Below are 17,102 nucleotides of genomic sequence, written 5' to 3'. Positions count from 1 at the left end.
TTTGTATTTCTCCTGTTTAATATATTTTAATAATTTCTTTATTATACATGAGATATAGCAGAATTGTAGTGTCTTTTTCACCCATAAATTACAAGTTTTCATTATCTTTTTAAAATTTTTATTTAAAGAGAATAAATCAAGCCAAATAAAAGAGAATAAAGCCAATCGAAACAAACCAGTGTGACACAGGACTTCAAAACAATAGGAAATCAACCATGGTTATGATAATGCCTCGTCTTCAAAATAGCTACAGATACCTTCAGACACAGAACAGAATAGAATCAATAAAAACAAAACAATGAATACAATAAAGGATTTCAAAACAAGACAATAGTAAATTCAAAATGGCTACCATAATATATCTTGCTATCTTGTTATCTTTGAAATAGTTGCCCATGCTATCAGATATAACAAAATCAAACAAAACAAAATAGAATAAAACCAAATCCAACAAAATAATGAGAATGATATAGGACTTCAAAAGAAGATAATAGGCAATTAATAATGGCTACCACCTTCAGAAGGAGATTCCCCCGTAGATGCCACACTGCGTACTACCATCCTTTGAATTGATGGTCAGACTACCAGCCCTAGACCTGCAAAGTCAGTGCAACACCAAAGGAATGAAATTGTATTTCACCTCAATACTTATCATCGCAGCCTGTTTCTCCCTGATAAGCTGGTTGCTTACTTGGTGTGTGTGTAGTGGTGTTTGGCTCTTTTATCCCCCCATCCTGCATACCAGAAGGTCATGATTTAAATCATCCTGCACATGATTCACAGAGAGGGCTTGCTTCTTGGTGATTTTTTGTTCCTTTCTTCTGCAGTCTGCGAATGGCACTGACTCACTGGAGAAAGATGAGGTCGGGCTGTACCCCCAGTGGCCCATAAATGGTACTGATTCACAGGGAGGACTTGCTTTTTGGTGACTTCCTTTTTCTACCTCTGCATCCCACAAATGGGAACCACCAGATTATTTGTTCTATGAGTTGATCATTTTCAGGTATAATGTCATGTTACTGGAAATTATAGACTAGAAAATGTTAAATTGCTGTACATTAAAACACACAAGTGAATGAGGTACTGTGAAGGACATCTCATGTTTAGGGTTGTTTTTTTTGAAATTATACATTTCTGCACCCTGTGGTTATGAATATTTATTGATAATTATAATTTGAATGGTATTTTCAATTTAAGGCTTTTTGTGTAAACTAGAACACTTTCGTAAAGACTATTAGTAAGTTTTATGTTGAATTTTGTCAGTTAAATATTAACAGTTAATCAGTAACAGATTCTATAGCAATAATAATTAGGCCATTTATTCTGCAGCTTTTCCCTTCCCTAAAACCTTCAGGAAGGCTCTGCTGACCTCTCTGTTGCGCAGGCTGTAGATGAGGGGATTTAGCATGGGTGTTAGGATGGTGTAGAAGGCAGACACCATTTTGTCCCTGGTTGGGGACCACTCAGACATGGGCCTCATGTAGATGAACATCGCTGCTCCATAGTACATGCCCACCACCATGAGGTGGGAGGAGCAGGTGGAAAAAGCTTTGTGGTGACTTTCCCCAGATCCCATGAGGATGACAGCCAGAATAACACGAGTGTAGGAAGCAATGATGATTGCTATGGGGAAGACAAGCATAATCACACAGCAGAGAAATATCATCCTTTCAAATGTCTTGGTGTCCGTGCATGAGATAGTGAATAAGACAGGGACATCACAGAAAAAGTGGGGTATTTCCCGGGACCCACAGTAGGAGAAAGTCAGTGTGACTGCAACATCAATTATTCCATCACTAGAGCCAAGAATCCAGGAGGAAGCTGCCATGAGGCCACAGATTTTCTGGCTCATGAGGACTGGGTACCTTAGAGGCTGGCAAATGGCAGCATAGCGGTCATAGGCCAACGCAGGCAGTAGAAAACACTCAGCTCCAAGCAGGGACACATGGAAGAAGATCTGGGCTCCACAGCCTGCCAGAGAGATGGACTTCTTGCCAGACAGGAAGTTGACAGCCATTTTAGGGACAATGGTGCAGATGAGCATGAGGTCCATGAGGGAGAGCTGGCTGAGGAGGAAGTACATGGATGTGTGCAGCTGGGCATCCAGGTAGATGAGCAGAACCACAGCTGTGTTCCCCACGCAGGCCACGGTGAAGATGGCCAGAACCAGGGTGAAGAGGAAGGTGTGGGTGGGGCTGTGATCAAAGATTCCCATGAGGATGAAGTCAGAGTTGAATGTCAGATTTTCCCAGGCCATGGTGAATATTTTTACTGTGGAGACACAACTTTTAAGAATTGACAGGCATAGATTATGGAAATGACAAAGATTTCCCTCTTACATATATATGCCAAAAATTATTTATGCATAGGAAAATTGTGATTCTGGCTCTCAAAATTTTATTTGTAAATGAGCACATAAGGTTTATTTTCAGCTGACATAAGCTTAAATCCAGTTACATAGCTAACAAGGAAAGCAAGTTTCCTAGTAGAACTCGGAGTTTTACCAAGTCATATAATGCAGTTTGTATAATGAGTCCACTAAAACATTTTAACAGTCTCCTTTCTAGTGGATGACAAAGAAAACTAACAGAAGAAAGTGCTCATTGTGACTAAGTTTTCAATTTTTTTCAGCTTCCACTCAGTTTGATCTAATGAGACACACCATATTAATAGGGCCTGATGCAGGAAAGCCACTCACTTTGTGGTGGCCAAGAAGCAGATGTGAGAGAGAACCAAGGGAGTCTTTACAAATCATGGGCTTGTGCCCCAAACCCCTTCCTACATCCCAAAGCCACCTCCTAGCACACAAGAGACCAGTCCAGTGAGAGATTCAGTCAGTGCCCCATCCTCTTAGCACTTGCCAGAGGCCTAGCCTCTAATGCATGTACCACTTGGAGGACATTTTAGATGCAAACCATACAGTAGCTGGATAATACATTCTTAATCATACTAATATTATTAAAACACTCCTGCATTTCTGGGTATCCCATGACTTTTCCACATTTCCTTTGGAACTGAACATACCACATCATCATCACATAATAATAATAAAATTATAACTCCAACAAATTTAGAGGAAAAGAGAAATAGATGAAGTAAAATAAGATGTTTAGTCAAATATCAGGTAAGCAGAGAATGTGAGCTCCCAGAAGTGTGTTATCTGACATGTGTTTCTTCTACCTGTGAGTCATGAAGGCAGAAGACCCTCACCAAGATGTTTCTTCTCATTCCATGGCTAAATCCAGTATATCTGTGAGATAAGCTAGTGGACCAGATTTCCCTGAAGATTCTGATTCAAGAGGATACTAATTTAGACTTCCACAGATTATTTGTCTCTGTAGTCAGATAATTAGGAGTTTTTCTGAGGCTCACGTTCCTCTCTGTCAATTGGGATATGGATAATATCCATATTAAAAGGAGTTGCAAAGAATGAAATCACGAAGTATTCAAAACATTATTTTGTACATTTCTTAATTTGTACATTTCTTAAGAAATGAAATATTGTTGGAGGTAATAAAATGGTTTTTTATCTAGAATATTATATCTAAAAATATCACTTTTTCAGTTTCTTTTCCAAAGTACATTGTAAGAGTATTACAGGGGGAGCTGGGTGGATCTCGGTGCTAGGGTACATGCTTACTATTAGAAAGAACGTGGGTTTGTCTTCATCACTAATAATAAAAATGAATATCATCTTGGTTAATGTAGCATCTTCTTTATTCTCTATTTTATTTCTTTTATGTGCCTCTATTTCAAAGACAAATCATTGGTTTCATTCATTTCTTGTCCACTGGCATCTTTTAACAAATGTTTTGTTTTCCCTGATTATTTATCTGTGCAGCAATCACAAATTTTGTGACCACACCAGCAATGCAGTTGTAACTCATTACATGTTGAATCCCTCATCCATTGCTCTATAAAAGACTTTTTGTGGTTTCAGTACTTACAACAAACTAAGCTCCTATTATGTAGATAAGTTTAACCTGTGCTGGTTAATTTTTCAGTAGGTATACTATCAAACCTTTAGAAACCTTGCTAACCTGCTAACTGTATTTTATTTTCATTACTTTTACTGTCATATATCTCTTTTTAATTGACAAACAATAAGGCTGTGGTGTAGATCACTAGTAGAGTGTTTGCCTAGCCCATATTGGGTCCAGGGTTAAATTTCAAATTCACAAAGAATGCATTTACATAGAGATATAATAAAGGAAGAGGTGGTGTAGGTGTTAGATCTCTGCACCTACAATAATGCACATCATTACTCCACTCATTTTGTATTAAGTTTATCACAAGTCTGTCCATATCATGAATTTTACTAAACCTTTCTACTATGGGTTTGTTAGACCGGTGTCGCGAGGAAGACTCCAAGGGCCTCACTCTCATGTAAAAACAAAGGGGTTTTTATTATTCCGTGTACACGGGGTTCTCCAAATAGGTGGAAACAGAGAGAACCCCGAGTTGAGGCAAGGCTGGTGTTTTTAAGGATTAAAACCGCAAAGCAAGCGTTGTTACAGAAGCCAATCATAGCAGTTAGAGCAGAAACAGTTGGTGATTTGTCCATTTGTGATTGGTCAGATCATGAGGGGCGACCAGTGGGTCAGAGTTGATTAACTGTCTTGTTTTGCACAGCTTATTTTTAGGTCACCTAGCTCCTGTGTGGCTTGGTTCTGACATACTTCCCAATCTTGATTAGCATAGTCAGCAGACTTTATCTCTGAGTTTCCTGACATAATTACCTTACTTTAGCACCACAACCTTTCTATTTGTAGAGGGCAACAATGGTTAGCATATCAATTGGGTAAGATTTTACAATTCTTTACAGAAGAGAGCATTGATTAACATATCAATCTTTTACCCAGAGAAAAAGGAAGACACACATTTACAGTTACAGGTATTACTGTGATACAATACCAAGTTACAGGTATTACTATGATATAAACGAAGCTATTTTTGTGAAGAATGTACAATCTAATACAATCTGATGCAATTAACACAATTTGTGATGGGGCTTCTGGATAGGGAAGACCCAGGATGTCAGGAGCTATTACCTCAGGCCTTTGTTTTATGGCCTTTAGGAAGTTAAAACTTAACCTAGTTGGATTTGAAGGGAGAAGGGGAGGGGAAGCAGCAGATGGAACGAGCTTTCTTGGTCTCTTCAGGTTAATAGCCTTTTTTATTCTACCACATTATAATGAGTTACACTTTAGCTAAATAGTTCAATCGACCTTGATTAATCAGAGGATATAATACTGTCGCAGTGATACTCTGAGGGAAGGGAACTCTAAGCTAGTGAGGTCGGGAGGAGAAGAAAGGCATGGTGCTGGCAGCTCACGGCAGCAGGGTGCTGAAGGACACTTTGCTGTGAAAGAACATATGTTGGAGCGGAGCAGAGGCTGAGAGGATAAAGGGCTGAGGGAAGAGGAATGAGCTAGCAGCATTGGCAAGGTGCTGATTTGGATTACTGAGTCCCTGTTCCTGCTCAGACAGGCAACACTACACCTTTGCTCTCTCACCATCAAAGATTAAAAACCAAAACAAACAAGCCAGACATAAGGTCACAGATAAAGGTGGCTTGCAAAACGACCGGTGCAGAAAGTTTGGCTTTCCCCAAATGCACGCCTGTGAAGAGAGCTCTCACACATGTTGACAAGAAGGGCTGCTCATGCACCCTAGAGATTATGAACAGAGCACCCCACATTCTTCAGTCTACCTGCTGTGTGGCTTCCGTCTTCTCCCAAGGCCCCAGTAGATCGATCACTCCACCCCTTGCAAACACTGTTGTCTCAAGTTTTCCATGGCAGACCATTGACTTGCAAATTTTGTTCATGAGGTGTTTTGGAGAGATTTGCAAGCATCTGCATATTTCAACTCATTTGTTCTGTTTCCCAGTCAACCCTGTGAACTTCTTATGCATTTTACAGATTTTCATTCTCTCCCTCTCCCTGTCCTGGCCATCTTGCTACATCTCCAAACTGGCCTCAAATTTACAGTTCCCCTGCCTCAGCCTCCCACACATGGCCTTGTAAGGTTGCATCATCAGGCCTCACTGATATTAAAATGCTCCATGATGTCCAAGTGTGAACTGGGCTTCTCAGAAGTCTTTCTTAATCTTCTGCAGCCCTTTAAATCATGGCTCCGTTTCCCACACATAGAGCGTGTATGTGTACACACACACACACACACACACACACACACCTTACTCTATTTCTTTCTCTATTCTGTGGATATCAAACTGCACACATCAAACTCAGAGAAGACACATGGCTTCTATTCCTGTTCTACAGGAATACCAAACACCTAAACCTTTAGACAGTGCCCTGTTACCACCCTAATGAGGTAATGCCTCTGAGATTTTTTTTTCTTCATCTCTCACAGGGTAGTTTTAAAAATGGGATAAGTTGATTCTTAAAATCACTCATAAAATCATGTGTATCATGGTATAAGTTATCAAAATTAATAGTACTGCTGATACTCAAGTCTAGCTGACACTCATCTAGTCGCTTTTTGAAAATTCCACAAAACTCCCCACTGTTCCTAAGTAGCAAATATGCTGAGAAAGTTCTGTTTTTCTTCCTTGATTGTTGATTTTTATGCTTAATGCATATATACTTTCTCTCCATGCTATTGAACAGTGGAAGTTTACACACAGGGGAAGCCACCAGATCCTTAAGAAGGTGGAAAGTGTGGCAAATAGACGATGTCCACTACACAGGCATTATTTCATTTAACCATAAAACTGTAATTAATGGAAAAGCATACCATTGAATTTATTAACGACTATCAAGGGGTGCGTTGCAGATCAGTGAGGACAAACGTGACTATCTGGAGAAATTTAAAACACCAAAATTTCCCATACATTACTTTTAAATGCAACATGGTTCCCTTACTTTCTGGTTGACTCCGGAATGCCCATAGCACCTAAGTATTTTGGGATGCCTTCCTCAGCATCTCTCGCAGTCTCACCCACCTGAATGTCTTCAGTGGAACCTGCTCCTTGCAGTACAGCTGAGAATGTTTAAGTTTCCAGCAGATCTTCACAGCCCAAGTTTACTAAGTTGCACGTGATTTAATTTCTAAATCCCCCAGGGATCTCCTATCCCTTGTCTTCAATTATAATAGTACTCTGTGCTATCATCACTTTTTCTCCTAGGAATTCATGTAAGTTACTTTCACACTTGAAAATATAACTCAATATTTAAACTGTAAAATGAGTCATTTTGTTTTATTGATTAATAATACAAAAAACTCTATGTTTTCTTTTGTCTCCTGGTTTATTCGTATACTAGGACTCCATGTTAACTCCTCTTAAAACCTCATATTTTCAAACTGTCTGTAACGCCATAAACTGACGGGGAAATCAGGCACTTGGACTTCTCATTTTCAGCTTAAGTATACACCTCAAAGTGTTGCCATATTTACCTGTAAACATAACTCTGTCAAAGCTCAGCAGTGATTTTCACGCTGGCAGATCAGTGGTATCATTTGGGTCGCCATTAACTCACTCCTCCACATGTGGGCCTAAGGCACGCAGGCCAGTCCTGCTGTGGCAAGCTTGCCTTCTGTGGGTCCTGATTCCACTCTTTTTCTGATTCTACCAGTCATCTTACTGCTATCTTCAACTTCTGTTATAAAGTACACAGCATGGGGCTGGGGATTTAGCTTAGCGGCATAAGTGCCTGCTGTGCAAGTAGGTGGTCGTGAGTTCGATCCCCGGTACCGATAAAAAGGAAAAAGACAATAAATAAATAAATAAATAAATAAATAAATAAAGTACACAGCAAAAAGACTCACATGTCCTGGCTTACACCACTCCACATAATGCTCCTGACAGCACACCTGTGCATGCATTTTCACACACAGCTGTGTGCAAGTAGGAGTTTGTTTATAGCTATGTGGTGGTCAAGCTTTCTTTGAAATATGTAATAATATTTTTTACCTTTTAATATGTTATTTTTTCTCACATATTTATTATTATATACTATAACTTGGGCTTCCACATCACACTAGTGTCCCACAGATACCTTTGTGACTTAACATTTTTCCAAAATAAGACATTTAAAAAATATCTTACCTAAATATATTGATAGAGTGATAATAGCTAGATAACAGATGTATACACCTATGTATACATCTATTATAGATATGTTATAGGTGTATATATAGATGATGGACTGATAGACATACTATGACAACACGGTTTGGACCACTAATGCATGGCAAGCCAGTCACTTAATATAATGTGTTTTGGCCAAAACACAGTTTTGGATAGTTCAACTAACCCATATAAAACTTAATTGTATGAATCTTTGACAGTGTGAGGTAAAATGAATTAGCCACACGAATTTACTGTGTGTGTGTGAGGAAGAGAGAAAGAGAGACAGAGACAGACAGAGAGGCAGACAGAGAGAGAGAGAGACAGAGAGACAGAGAGAGAGAGAATGAGAAACTCCTTCAGAATCCATTCAAGGATCAGCCCAAATATAACCACAGGATCAGCCCTGTGCTCAGCCCTCCAGATGCGCCCTTTATAAATGTAACAGTCTCAGAAAACATGCGTCCAGGAGAATCTCACGCTCTGGCCCAGTCTGGGCAACGGACAGCTAGGATCTTGACAGTTCTGAGCCTGCCTGTCCATGAACTGGGAATAAACTTTTATTTGCTCACTTCATTTTTGTGTATCTTGAGTTTTGTCATTTTCTTATATGGATGTTTATATTTTGCTAGATTTTTACCTAAGTATTGCATTTTGGTTTATATTAATGAAAATGATACTGTGGTTTTAATTTCAAATTCTACCAGTTTATTGGTACTATCTAGAAACAAATTGTAATCTTGCAATTATAAATTACTGAATACAGTAGAATTTTGTCTTTGTGCTTGTTCTCCATGTATTTTTATATAGATATAATAATATCTGTGACTAGAACCCTTATTTTTCTTCCTTCCAGAATGCTTAACTTTATTTAATATTATTGCCTATTTACATTGGTGAAAAGTTTCAGAACAATGATAGTACAAAGAAATGAGAGCAGATATCTTTGCATTCCCATTATTTTACTTGTAGTCTAGGTTTTTCATCAAAACACAAGATTCTCAATTCTTTGCATATTATCTTTACCAAGTTGCAATCCCTCTGTTCCTTGTTTACTGAAAGTATTTAAATTAATTAATGTTCAATTTTGTCAGTTTACTTCATATGTGTTAATGTGTCCATGTATATTTTGGTAACCAGGTAAGAGAATAAAATACCTAGTTTAATTTTTAAAATGCTAATCCAGTTTTGTTTGGAAAAAAATGTTCTATGCCCTCATTGTATAAAATTTTTAAACATTGAGGTTCTTGAATTTGTTAATATTTTGTGAATATTACTCTTAACATTCATGAGATTCTGATTTTACTTTTTCTATTTTTTAATTAATTAAATGTATTGGTACCTTTTAGATGCACATGATGTTCACATTCATCTCAGGAAATTTATACTTGCAAATGATATATCTTGATTCTTTTTTCCCATTTCCCAACTCTCCTTTCAATCCCTCTTCTCTTCCTTATTTGCAAGAGATTTGTTTCCAATTTTTCCTTCTTTCTTCATTTTTTCCTTTTCTCTTCCTTCTTTTCCTCTTCCTCTTTCCCAGTTTTCCTTCCTACTTGAACATTTTCTTTCTATTTCACAATATCTATTACATATTTTGGTCTTTAAAATATTTTTAATACCCAATGGTTTCCTGGAACTAGAGTAATTTTTTAGAGTAAATCAGTTAATAATTATGCTTCATGTTTATATCTTCTAGAAGGGTGTATACAGAATTGGTAAAATTTCTTCCTCAAATATATGGGAAAATTCATTATTTATTTGGCTTCATACTTAATGTTTGAAAAGTTATTACCTATCTTATTTTTGTAATAAATACAGACAATTTCAAATTAATATGAGTTCTTTATTCTTTTATATTATGGAATAATGACATTTGTGTTTGGAAATTGGCTCGTGCATAAAACATATCTAGTTCACCTTCAATCCCTCTAATCACAGTTACCTTTTTACCCCTTCCTTGCACCCATTTTCTTATTTTGAAGAGTGAATTTCTAGTTTTGTTTCTTGGTCCTCTGTTTTATTAATTTATTAGTATTTTAGGCTTTTCAAACATAAGCAAAAGTATAATTGACTCTCTGAGTCTGACTTAGAATAATCATGCTGTTTCATACTTCTAGAAATGACAGAATTCATTCTTATTTATTGCTGAAAATATAGTATTGTGTGTATACATAAAATTTTCAGCCAGGGACTTAGCTCAGTGGCTTAAGCGCATGCTTGGCAAGTGCAAAGTTGTGCTTTCGATTCGTGGTACCAATATATATATATATATTCTCTTTTCTTTGATCTGTTGATACACATCTAGTCTATTTCATAAGTTAATCTACTGTGAATTGCTGCTGTAATAAGGATGTGCATTCCTCACTATGGTTTGTTACCTTTCATCCTTTGTGGATGTGCCCAATACTTAGGTTAAAGCAAATTTCTGTTTTCAGATTTTGAAGAATCTCCATACTTAACCCATCATGGGTGCATTAGTTCAATTTTCAGCAACAGTAAGAGGATTTTTCTCTCTATATATATGGAAATAAATGTGCAGCATCATGGAATAACTCACTGTCTGTTGTAGAAAAAATTCAGTTTCCACACGCAATAATTTTGTGTTTTAGTGATAATATGGTCTTATAAGTGTCTGAATAACTTTCCGCATAATTAGCTTCATTGATTGTTGTAACAAGATGATCACTGTCACAGGGTCAAACTCATGGAAATTATTGGCTCACTGTAAATAAAATTACTATATGTTAAAAACACACCATAGAATGGGCTACTGTTATGGGACTATATATCTTGTGCGATAATAAATACTTAATATTTTTAAAAGTCTATAGCTCTATACTTCCTCATACTACAAATACTTAACTTGTAACAACACATTGAATTTTACAAAAAAAAAATCAAATATTTATCCAACAGATGTGTATGTTATTGGATGGCGTGATGGCCAGTGATCCTTTCCAGGCTTTTGGTGTCAGGAAGTGGATAGGGACAGCCAACAAATGTAGAAATTCAATGTGTACATATGTTTAAAAAAAGAAATGAAAAAGAAAAATAAAGAAAGACAAAGAAGTAAAAGAGCACTGAAGAATAGAAGAAGAAGCAGTAGGAGAAGGAGTAAGAGGAGGAGGAGGAAGAGTTATGAATAGTAAAGAAGATATACCCTATAGGCAGAAGGGGTCATGAAAAAACCAAGAGGACAGTGCCTGTCAAGACGTTGGCTTCTGCCTTCTACACGTGCTTTTGACCTCAGATCCAGGCCATCAGAAACTCGCTGTGCAGTCATCTCATCTGTGATTTGCAAGAGGTCCATTGTTAAAAGCTCACTCCCTGTTGTCCAACCTGTTTACCATGCCTAAATCTCTTGCTCATGTGTACAGTTATTAAATTTTGACTCTTTTGGTATAAACCATAACTTTTTCAGTGCAAATGTGAAAACATTTTGGGTGCTGAATTGTGTTAGTTATAGTTTCAAATTTAATCAGTAAGCAAACTCTACAACAATGAAAATTAAAATGAGACCATTTGTTCTGCAGACTTCCCCTTCCCTAACACCTTCATGAAGGCTCTGCTGACTTCTCTGTTGCACAGGCTGTAGATGAGGGGATTCAGCATGGGTGTCAGGATGGTGTAGAAGGCAGACACATCTTGTCCCAGGTGAGGGACCGTTCAGATTTAAGCCTAATGTAGATGAACATCGCAGCTCCATAGTACGTGCCCACCACCGTGAGGTGAGAGATGCAGGTGGCAAAATATTGGTGGCGACTCTCCCGGATCCCATGTGGATGACAGCCAGAATAACACATGTATAGGAAGCAATGATGATTGTTACAGGGAAGACAAGCATAATTATGCAGCAGGAAAACATTATTTGTTCAAATGTCTTGGTGTCTGTGCATGAGAGTGTGAGCAAGGCAGGGACTTCACAGAAAAAGTGGGGTATTTCCCGGAACCCACAGTAGGAGAAGGTCAGTGCAACTATAATAATCATACCATCAATGGAACCAGGAATCCAGGAGGAAGCTGCCAAAGGGCCACAGATTTTCTGGTTCATGAGGACTAGGTACCTCACAGGGTGGCAAATAGCAGCATAGCACTCATAAGCCATTGCAGCCAGCAGGAAAAACTCAGCTCCAGAAATAGACACATAGAAGAAGATCTGGGTCCCACAGCCTGCCAGAGAGATGGACTTTCTACCAGACAGGAAGTTGACAGCCATCTTGGGCACAGTGGTGCAGATGAGCATGAGGTCCGTGAGAGAGAGCTGGCTGAGGAGGAAGTCCATGGGTGTGTGCATCCAGGTAAATGAGCAGAACCATGGCTGTGTTCCCCACGCAGTCCACTGTGAAAATGGTGAGGACCAGTGTGAAGAGGAAGGTGTGGGTGGGGCTGTTATCAAAAATTCCCAGCAAGATGAAGTCAGAGTTGAAGGTCTGATTCTCCCAGGCCATGGTGAATGGAGTTACTGTGGAGAGAATGTGTAACAAGTGTGTAAAATTCTGTCATAGAAATATTGTGTTTTTTCATTTATTTTTATTTCTCAGACCACTATGTCTCAAGAAGTACCTGTAAATCAGGAAGACATTTATAAAGATACAGACTTGTTCTTTTATTTATAGATGATTGATAGTGATCCTAGTGTTTGGGTTGAAGTGATTTTTAAATGTGAATTGCTTATTTAACAGACAAAGTAGGTTTTGTGACAATAGGTGGGAAATTTTCCGAAGTTGTAAAATCCTCTTTATGGGACAAGTTAAATCGAGTGGTATCATTGTTAGTACTTTCACAGTTTCCTAATCATCATCTAATTCATAAATTCTGAGAAAGCAGTTTCATTTTCCTTGGAATCCGTTTATCGAATTTCTCCACATTCACTCTATTTTACTTGTGGATTTTTTCTGCCAAGTATAAAGGGCAGTGATTACCAGTGGAAAGAAGACAAAATTAGACAAATTCCAAGAATTTGAGAAATTAGCAGTCAGAAACCACTGAGCAATAATATTGTTAATAATGAAGATTTGTCACAGCAGGGGGATGTTATCGTGGGGTGACCTTGAGCCACTGGTACAGGACACCTTTCTGGAGAGTTCTTCTAAGGAGAGGGCTGGGGCACAGTGTCAAAGTCTGTGAGTGAGCAGCAAAGCTGGCTGATCCCGGGCAGTTAACACTTCTGTGCCTTTTTTTTTGAAAAAAAAAAAAAAATAATGTGAATATTTTCCTACTTTATTACACAATGTTAGATAACTGTCATATTTTGGAATAATTACAAATGTATCTAGTTGCCTAGAAAATAAAAAATTTAAATGTAACTGTGTATCTTTCTCACACACTGGAGTGTGCAGTGCTGCTGTGAGAGTCTCCTCCACTCTCCTGTGAATAAATGACAGTGGAGACTGTGTCTTCCAGCACATGATTACCTCACACTGCCTACTTGTTCAGTTCTCATCGATTCCATGAGAATTACTCAAAATTTCAACTCAGGCAGTGTATCCTAAATGTTTAGTCAGTTTGAAATTGTCTTACAAATGCTTTTCCTGTAATAATGCTTACCCAGAAAGAATCACTTTTGTTTGGGTAACTTTAGTGCGTGCTGCATAAACCTGTTTTTCCGTGGATCCTTAGTTTCTCGTTTCTGTATTGGATGATTAGCAGGAAAAGCCTTCTGCAGAATGAAGTCAGAGTTGAAGGTGCAGACTCTCATTCTGTACCAGGGCCCCTCTCAGAAACAAGACAAAGCAAAAGCCAGGAGGACAATCCTCACTGAGGCCACGCTTGAGTCTTCCTAATACTTGCTGATTGCGACAGTTCTTTGTCTGGATGCTGCCCCTCACTTGCTCACTGTCGCTGTGGATCCCTCTACACCATGGGTATTTTTCTGTTACGGGTTTTCTTCTAGGAGGTACTGTGCAGGAATCCCTAATTCCCTATTTCAAAATGTAGATGATGCCTTTCTTTAAATAAAAAAGTTCAGCTAGCAAGTGACCTCCTAGAATCCTGCCACTGTGTGTTGTTCCTACGATAAACACAGTAAGGCTCACAAGTCCCTAAGTGTTTGACTGAGGCACAGGACAGCAGACTCAACAGCTCTTTGAGAGACCTAAGGTGTCTGTGTCCTGCAGCAAGAGCTGCATCCTTTGCTGCTCTGTGGCAGAAGGTCAGAGAGAGCACCAGGGCCTGGTCCCAAGCAACGATCTCTGAAGGCTCCCAACCTGGGTCTTTCCACGTGACTCCCCTAGGCAAAGCCTGATTGAAAATCACAGCTTAGGGGTGGAAGGAGTTTCACCCAAACATATATCTTGGCCATATTCCAAATTTGCTTTTCAGAGACACTGAAGACTTTTCAGACCCAGGAACAACTCTGAAAGGCAACTTTTTGTGAGAAATGTCTGTATTAATAAATAGAAGATACAGACAGGCTTTCCCACATTTGATATCCCGACTCTGTCCATGCCTGGAAAAGGCCTTTCCACAGGAAGAAGTGGTTAGGGACCTGGTAGTTGCCCAGAGTGATACCATTCATAGGTGACCATGTCCTGGGAGACCTCATCTGTGTAAGGCCACCCGTGCCTCTAGGGTCACCCTCTTCCTACCTTCTAGAGTACACAGTACCATTTATGTATTCCTTTTACTGGTGTCTATTGTCAGTTGATTTCAGAAACTAAAATTATCGAGGGCTGCCAAAGGGTTGCCTAGAATGCAAGAGACTGTAGGTTCAAATGTCAGTAGTCACCACTAAATATCCAACTTTCAGAAAGAAAAGGGGAAATTTAAATGTTTCCCACAATAGAGTGTAAGAGATGTCACAGTTATGCATTTAATGACATAATGCTTTATGATTGTGTAATAATTTCCTCACAAGATTATATGATACATATTCATCGAAGCACTAAACATGATACTAAGAACTTTCACATTCCTGGAATACTTCAAAGTATCCATAATACAAATACAGGTAGATACTTAATTGGTGGCATTACTTTGGGGTAAAAAAATGGAATGGGGAGTAGAGAGGAGCCATGCAGGTAGTGCAAATCAACCACAGAGTGAAAGACTGTCAAGAGTAGCAGAAAGATTCCTGGAGTTAGAGATGAACTGCAAGCCCACTTCTCATGCAAAACAGAACTGCAACATTTTGAAAAGAAATATCAATATAATAAAAAAGAAAGGTCAATTGAAGGAGATAAAGAAATTACGGATCTAACTACAGAGCTGGCAGCCTGCCCTTCTTTTTGCATATGACACAGTGTCTAGCCTTTGTGCCTTTGTGTCTTTATCTGGGATAAGGAGTCTGCACCCTCTCTTGGCTGGATGCAGCATGTCTGAGGCATAAGCTGTGGCCAGTGGTTCCAGTCCGCATTCAGCCCACTCAGTTTTGGCTCATTCATCTCTATTGAATTTTTGAATTCCTTATTTACCTCAGTTCCTCCTCTCCAGCTCCAATAATCTTCTGTCACTATGAGCTGTCGCAGGCATGACCACACTCACTCCAGGCTATCCAAACCTGTACTCCATGATTTTGCTCTCTACACTTCTGACCAGGCAACGACCAGCACAGCATAGACCCGAGGCTTGGCTTATTTTCCTTCTCATGCACTGGTCTACTCTTTGTCCAGTAAACTTGGAAAGCAACATTGGCCAGCAGCCTAATTCTGTCAAGAATGAGCAATGCGCTAAGACCTAGGAGGAGATGTGCAGATGTCCAGTGGCTAACAGTAGGGTGAAGCTGGGTATTTCTGTTGTCAGCATGTGTTTATCTCCTGCCTTCCCTCTGGTCGCATTCCTGCTCAGCCCAGCACATGGGCAAGTTTATCACTGAATGAGAGTCTGTACTATAAGGATTTTCCTTTCACTTTGGGGGTGGGTATTGGGAACCCAGTACCTTGTACTTACTAGGCAGGCTGATACTGCTAATCTACATCCATGGCTCTGTATTTTAAGGTTTTTTAGCCCTAAATTTTATGTAATCTTTGCATCCTCCTACAGGACTGAAAACACCACAAGAACAGTAAATTATTTACAGAATTTTCATTAATATTTAAACTCCAGCTTTTACAAAGTCCTATCCCAGATCCCTGATGTGATGCCTGGAAGTCTCCAGTCATTGTCTCCAACCTGTGTTCACCTTAAATTCTAGAAAAGCAGCAGTTGGCAGACCAGCCCACAACAAGGTCACCTCTTAAAGTGGGGAAATTGCTCTGTGATGGGAAATGAGGCTGCTCCTCAAGCAGGAACAATCTCCACAGATTCCTCATGGCTTGCAGGGAAGCTCACTCCCCTTGAGATGAATGTTCTTGCTTGGTGATGGACAGGGCAGTTAGAGCTACAAAAGCAGAGCGAGGGATCAAGGCCGACTGGTCACCAGCACAGGACATTGTTCTGTGGGGAGCCAGCCTGTCTGCAGCAGCTCCTTACCATGCACCCCTCAGCCCCTCAGCTGGAGTCCCTCCCCTCCATCCCTTACTTTCTAACTCCATCTTACTCTGTCTGTGCCTTACACTAATATGTGCAAAACTGTTTTTCCACAATGAGAGACAGGAGCCTACTCCACAGAGTGAACTGATGTCCCATCTCCTCTTTGTGAGAAGCCCTTAAACCTTCTGTGGTGACATCATTGCTATAGGAAAAATTATGTTATTTATACTTACAGCCTGTGACATCATGGATATAATTCCTCCTCCTTCAGTTTCTCCTACACACTAATTTTGGATTTTTCACAATTGCATGTACCATTCATCTTTGCAAAATATCAAATTTTGCATGATCCAAACAGTCTACAAAACTGGCTTTTATCTCATTACCAATCCTTTTGGAATGTAGGAGAAGATAATTGTTTAAAAAAGTATATTGAGTCACCTGTTCTGTGGTTTTTGTGCAAAACTCCCATGCACTTTCACTAACATAATTTTGATTTTAAACCTCAGCAAAATTATCTTTCCTATAAGGGCTTTTCTTTCAATAACTGAACTTTTGTAGATCACAGTTTCCAAGTTCTGACACGTGTACCTCT

General features: G+C 39.1%; 1 protein-coding gene and 1 pseudogene across 1 annotated transcript; both read right to left on the bottom strand.

The window, feature by feature from the left end:
- Positions 1-1,191: 1,191 nt before the first annotated feature.
- On the bottom strand, positions 1,192-2,257 carry LOC100715498 (olfactory receptor 2M3-like). The gene has a single exon (XM_003465646.4). The coding sequence runs from the start codon at positions 2,255-2,257 to the stop codon at positions 1,319-1,321; it is 939 nt and encodes a 312-aa protein (XP_003465694.3). The 3' UTR covers positions 1,192-1,318.
- Positions 2,258-11,605: 9,348 nt separating this feature from the next.
- LOC100715779 (olfactory receptor 2M3-like) lies at positions 11,606-12,546 on the bottom strand (annotated as a pseudogene).
- Between the last annotated feature and the right edge of the window lie 4,556 nt (positions 12,547-17,102).

Source organism: Cavia porcellus, unplaced genomic scaffold (genome assembly GCF_034190915.1).
Source record: "Cavia porcellus strain 051 isolate PalLab524CR breed Dunkin Hartley unplaced genomic scaffold, mCavPor4.1 scaffold_22, whole genome shotgun sequence".
Lineage (NCBI taxonomy): Eukaryota > Metazoa > Chordata > Mammalia > Rodentia > Caviidae > Cavia > Cavia porcellus.
This window is presented reverse-complemented; position numbering and strand designations above follow the sequence as displayed.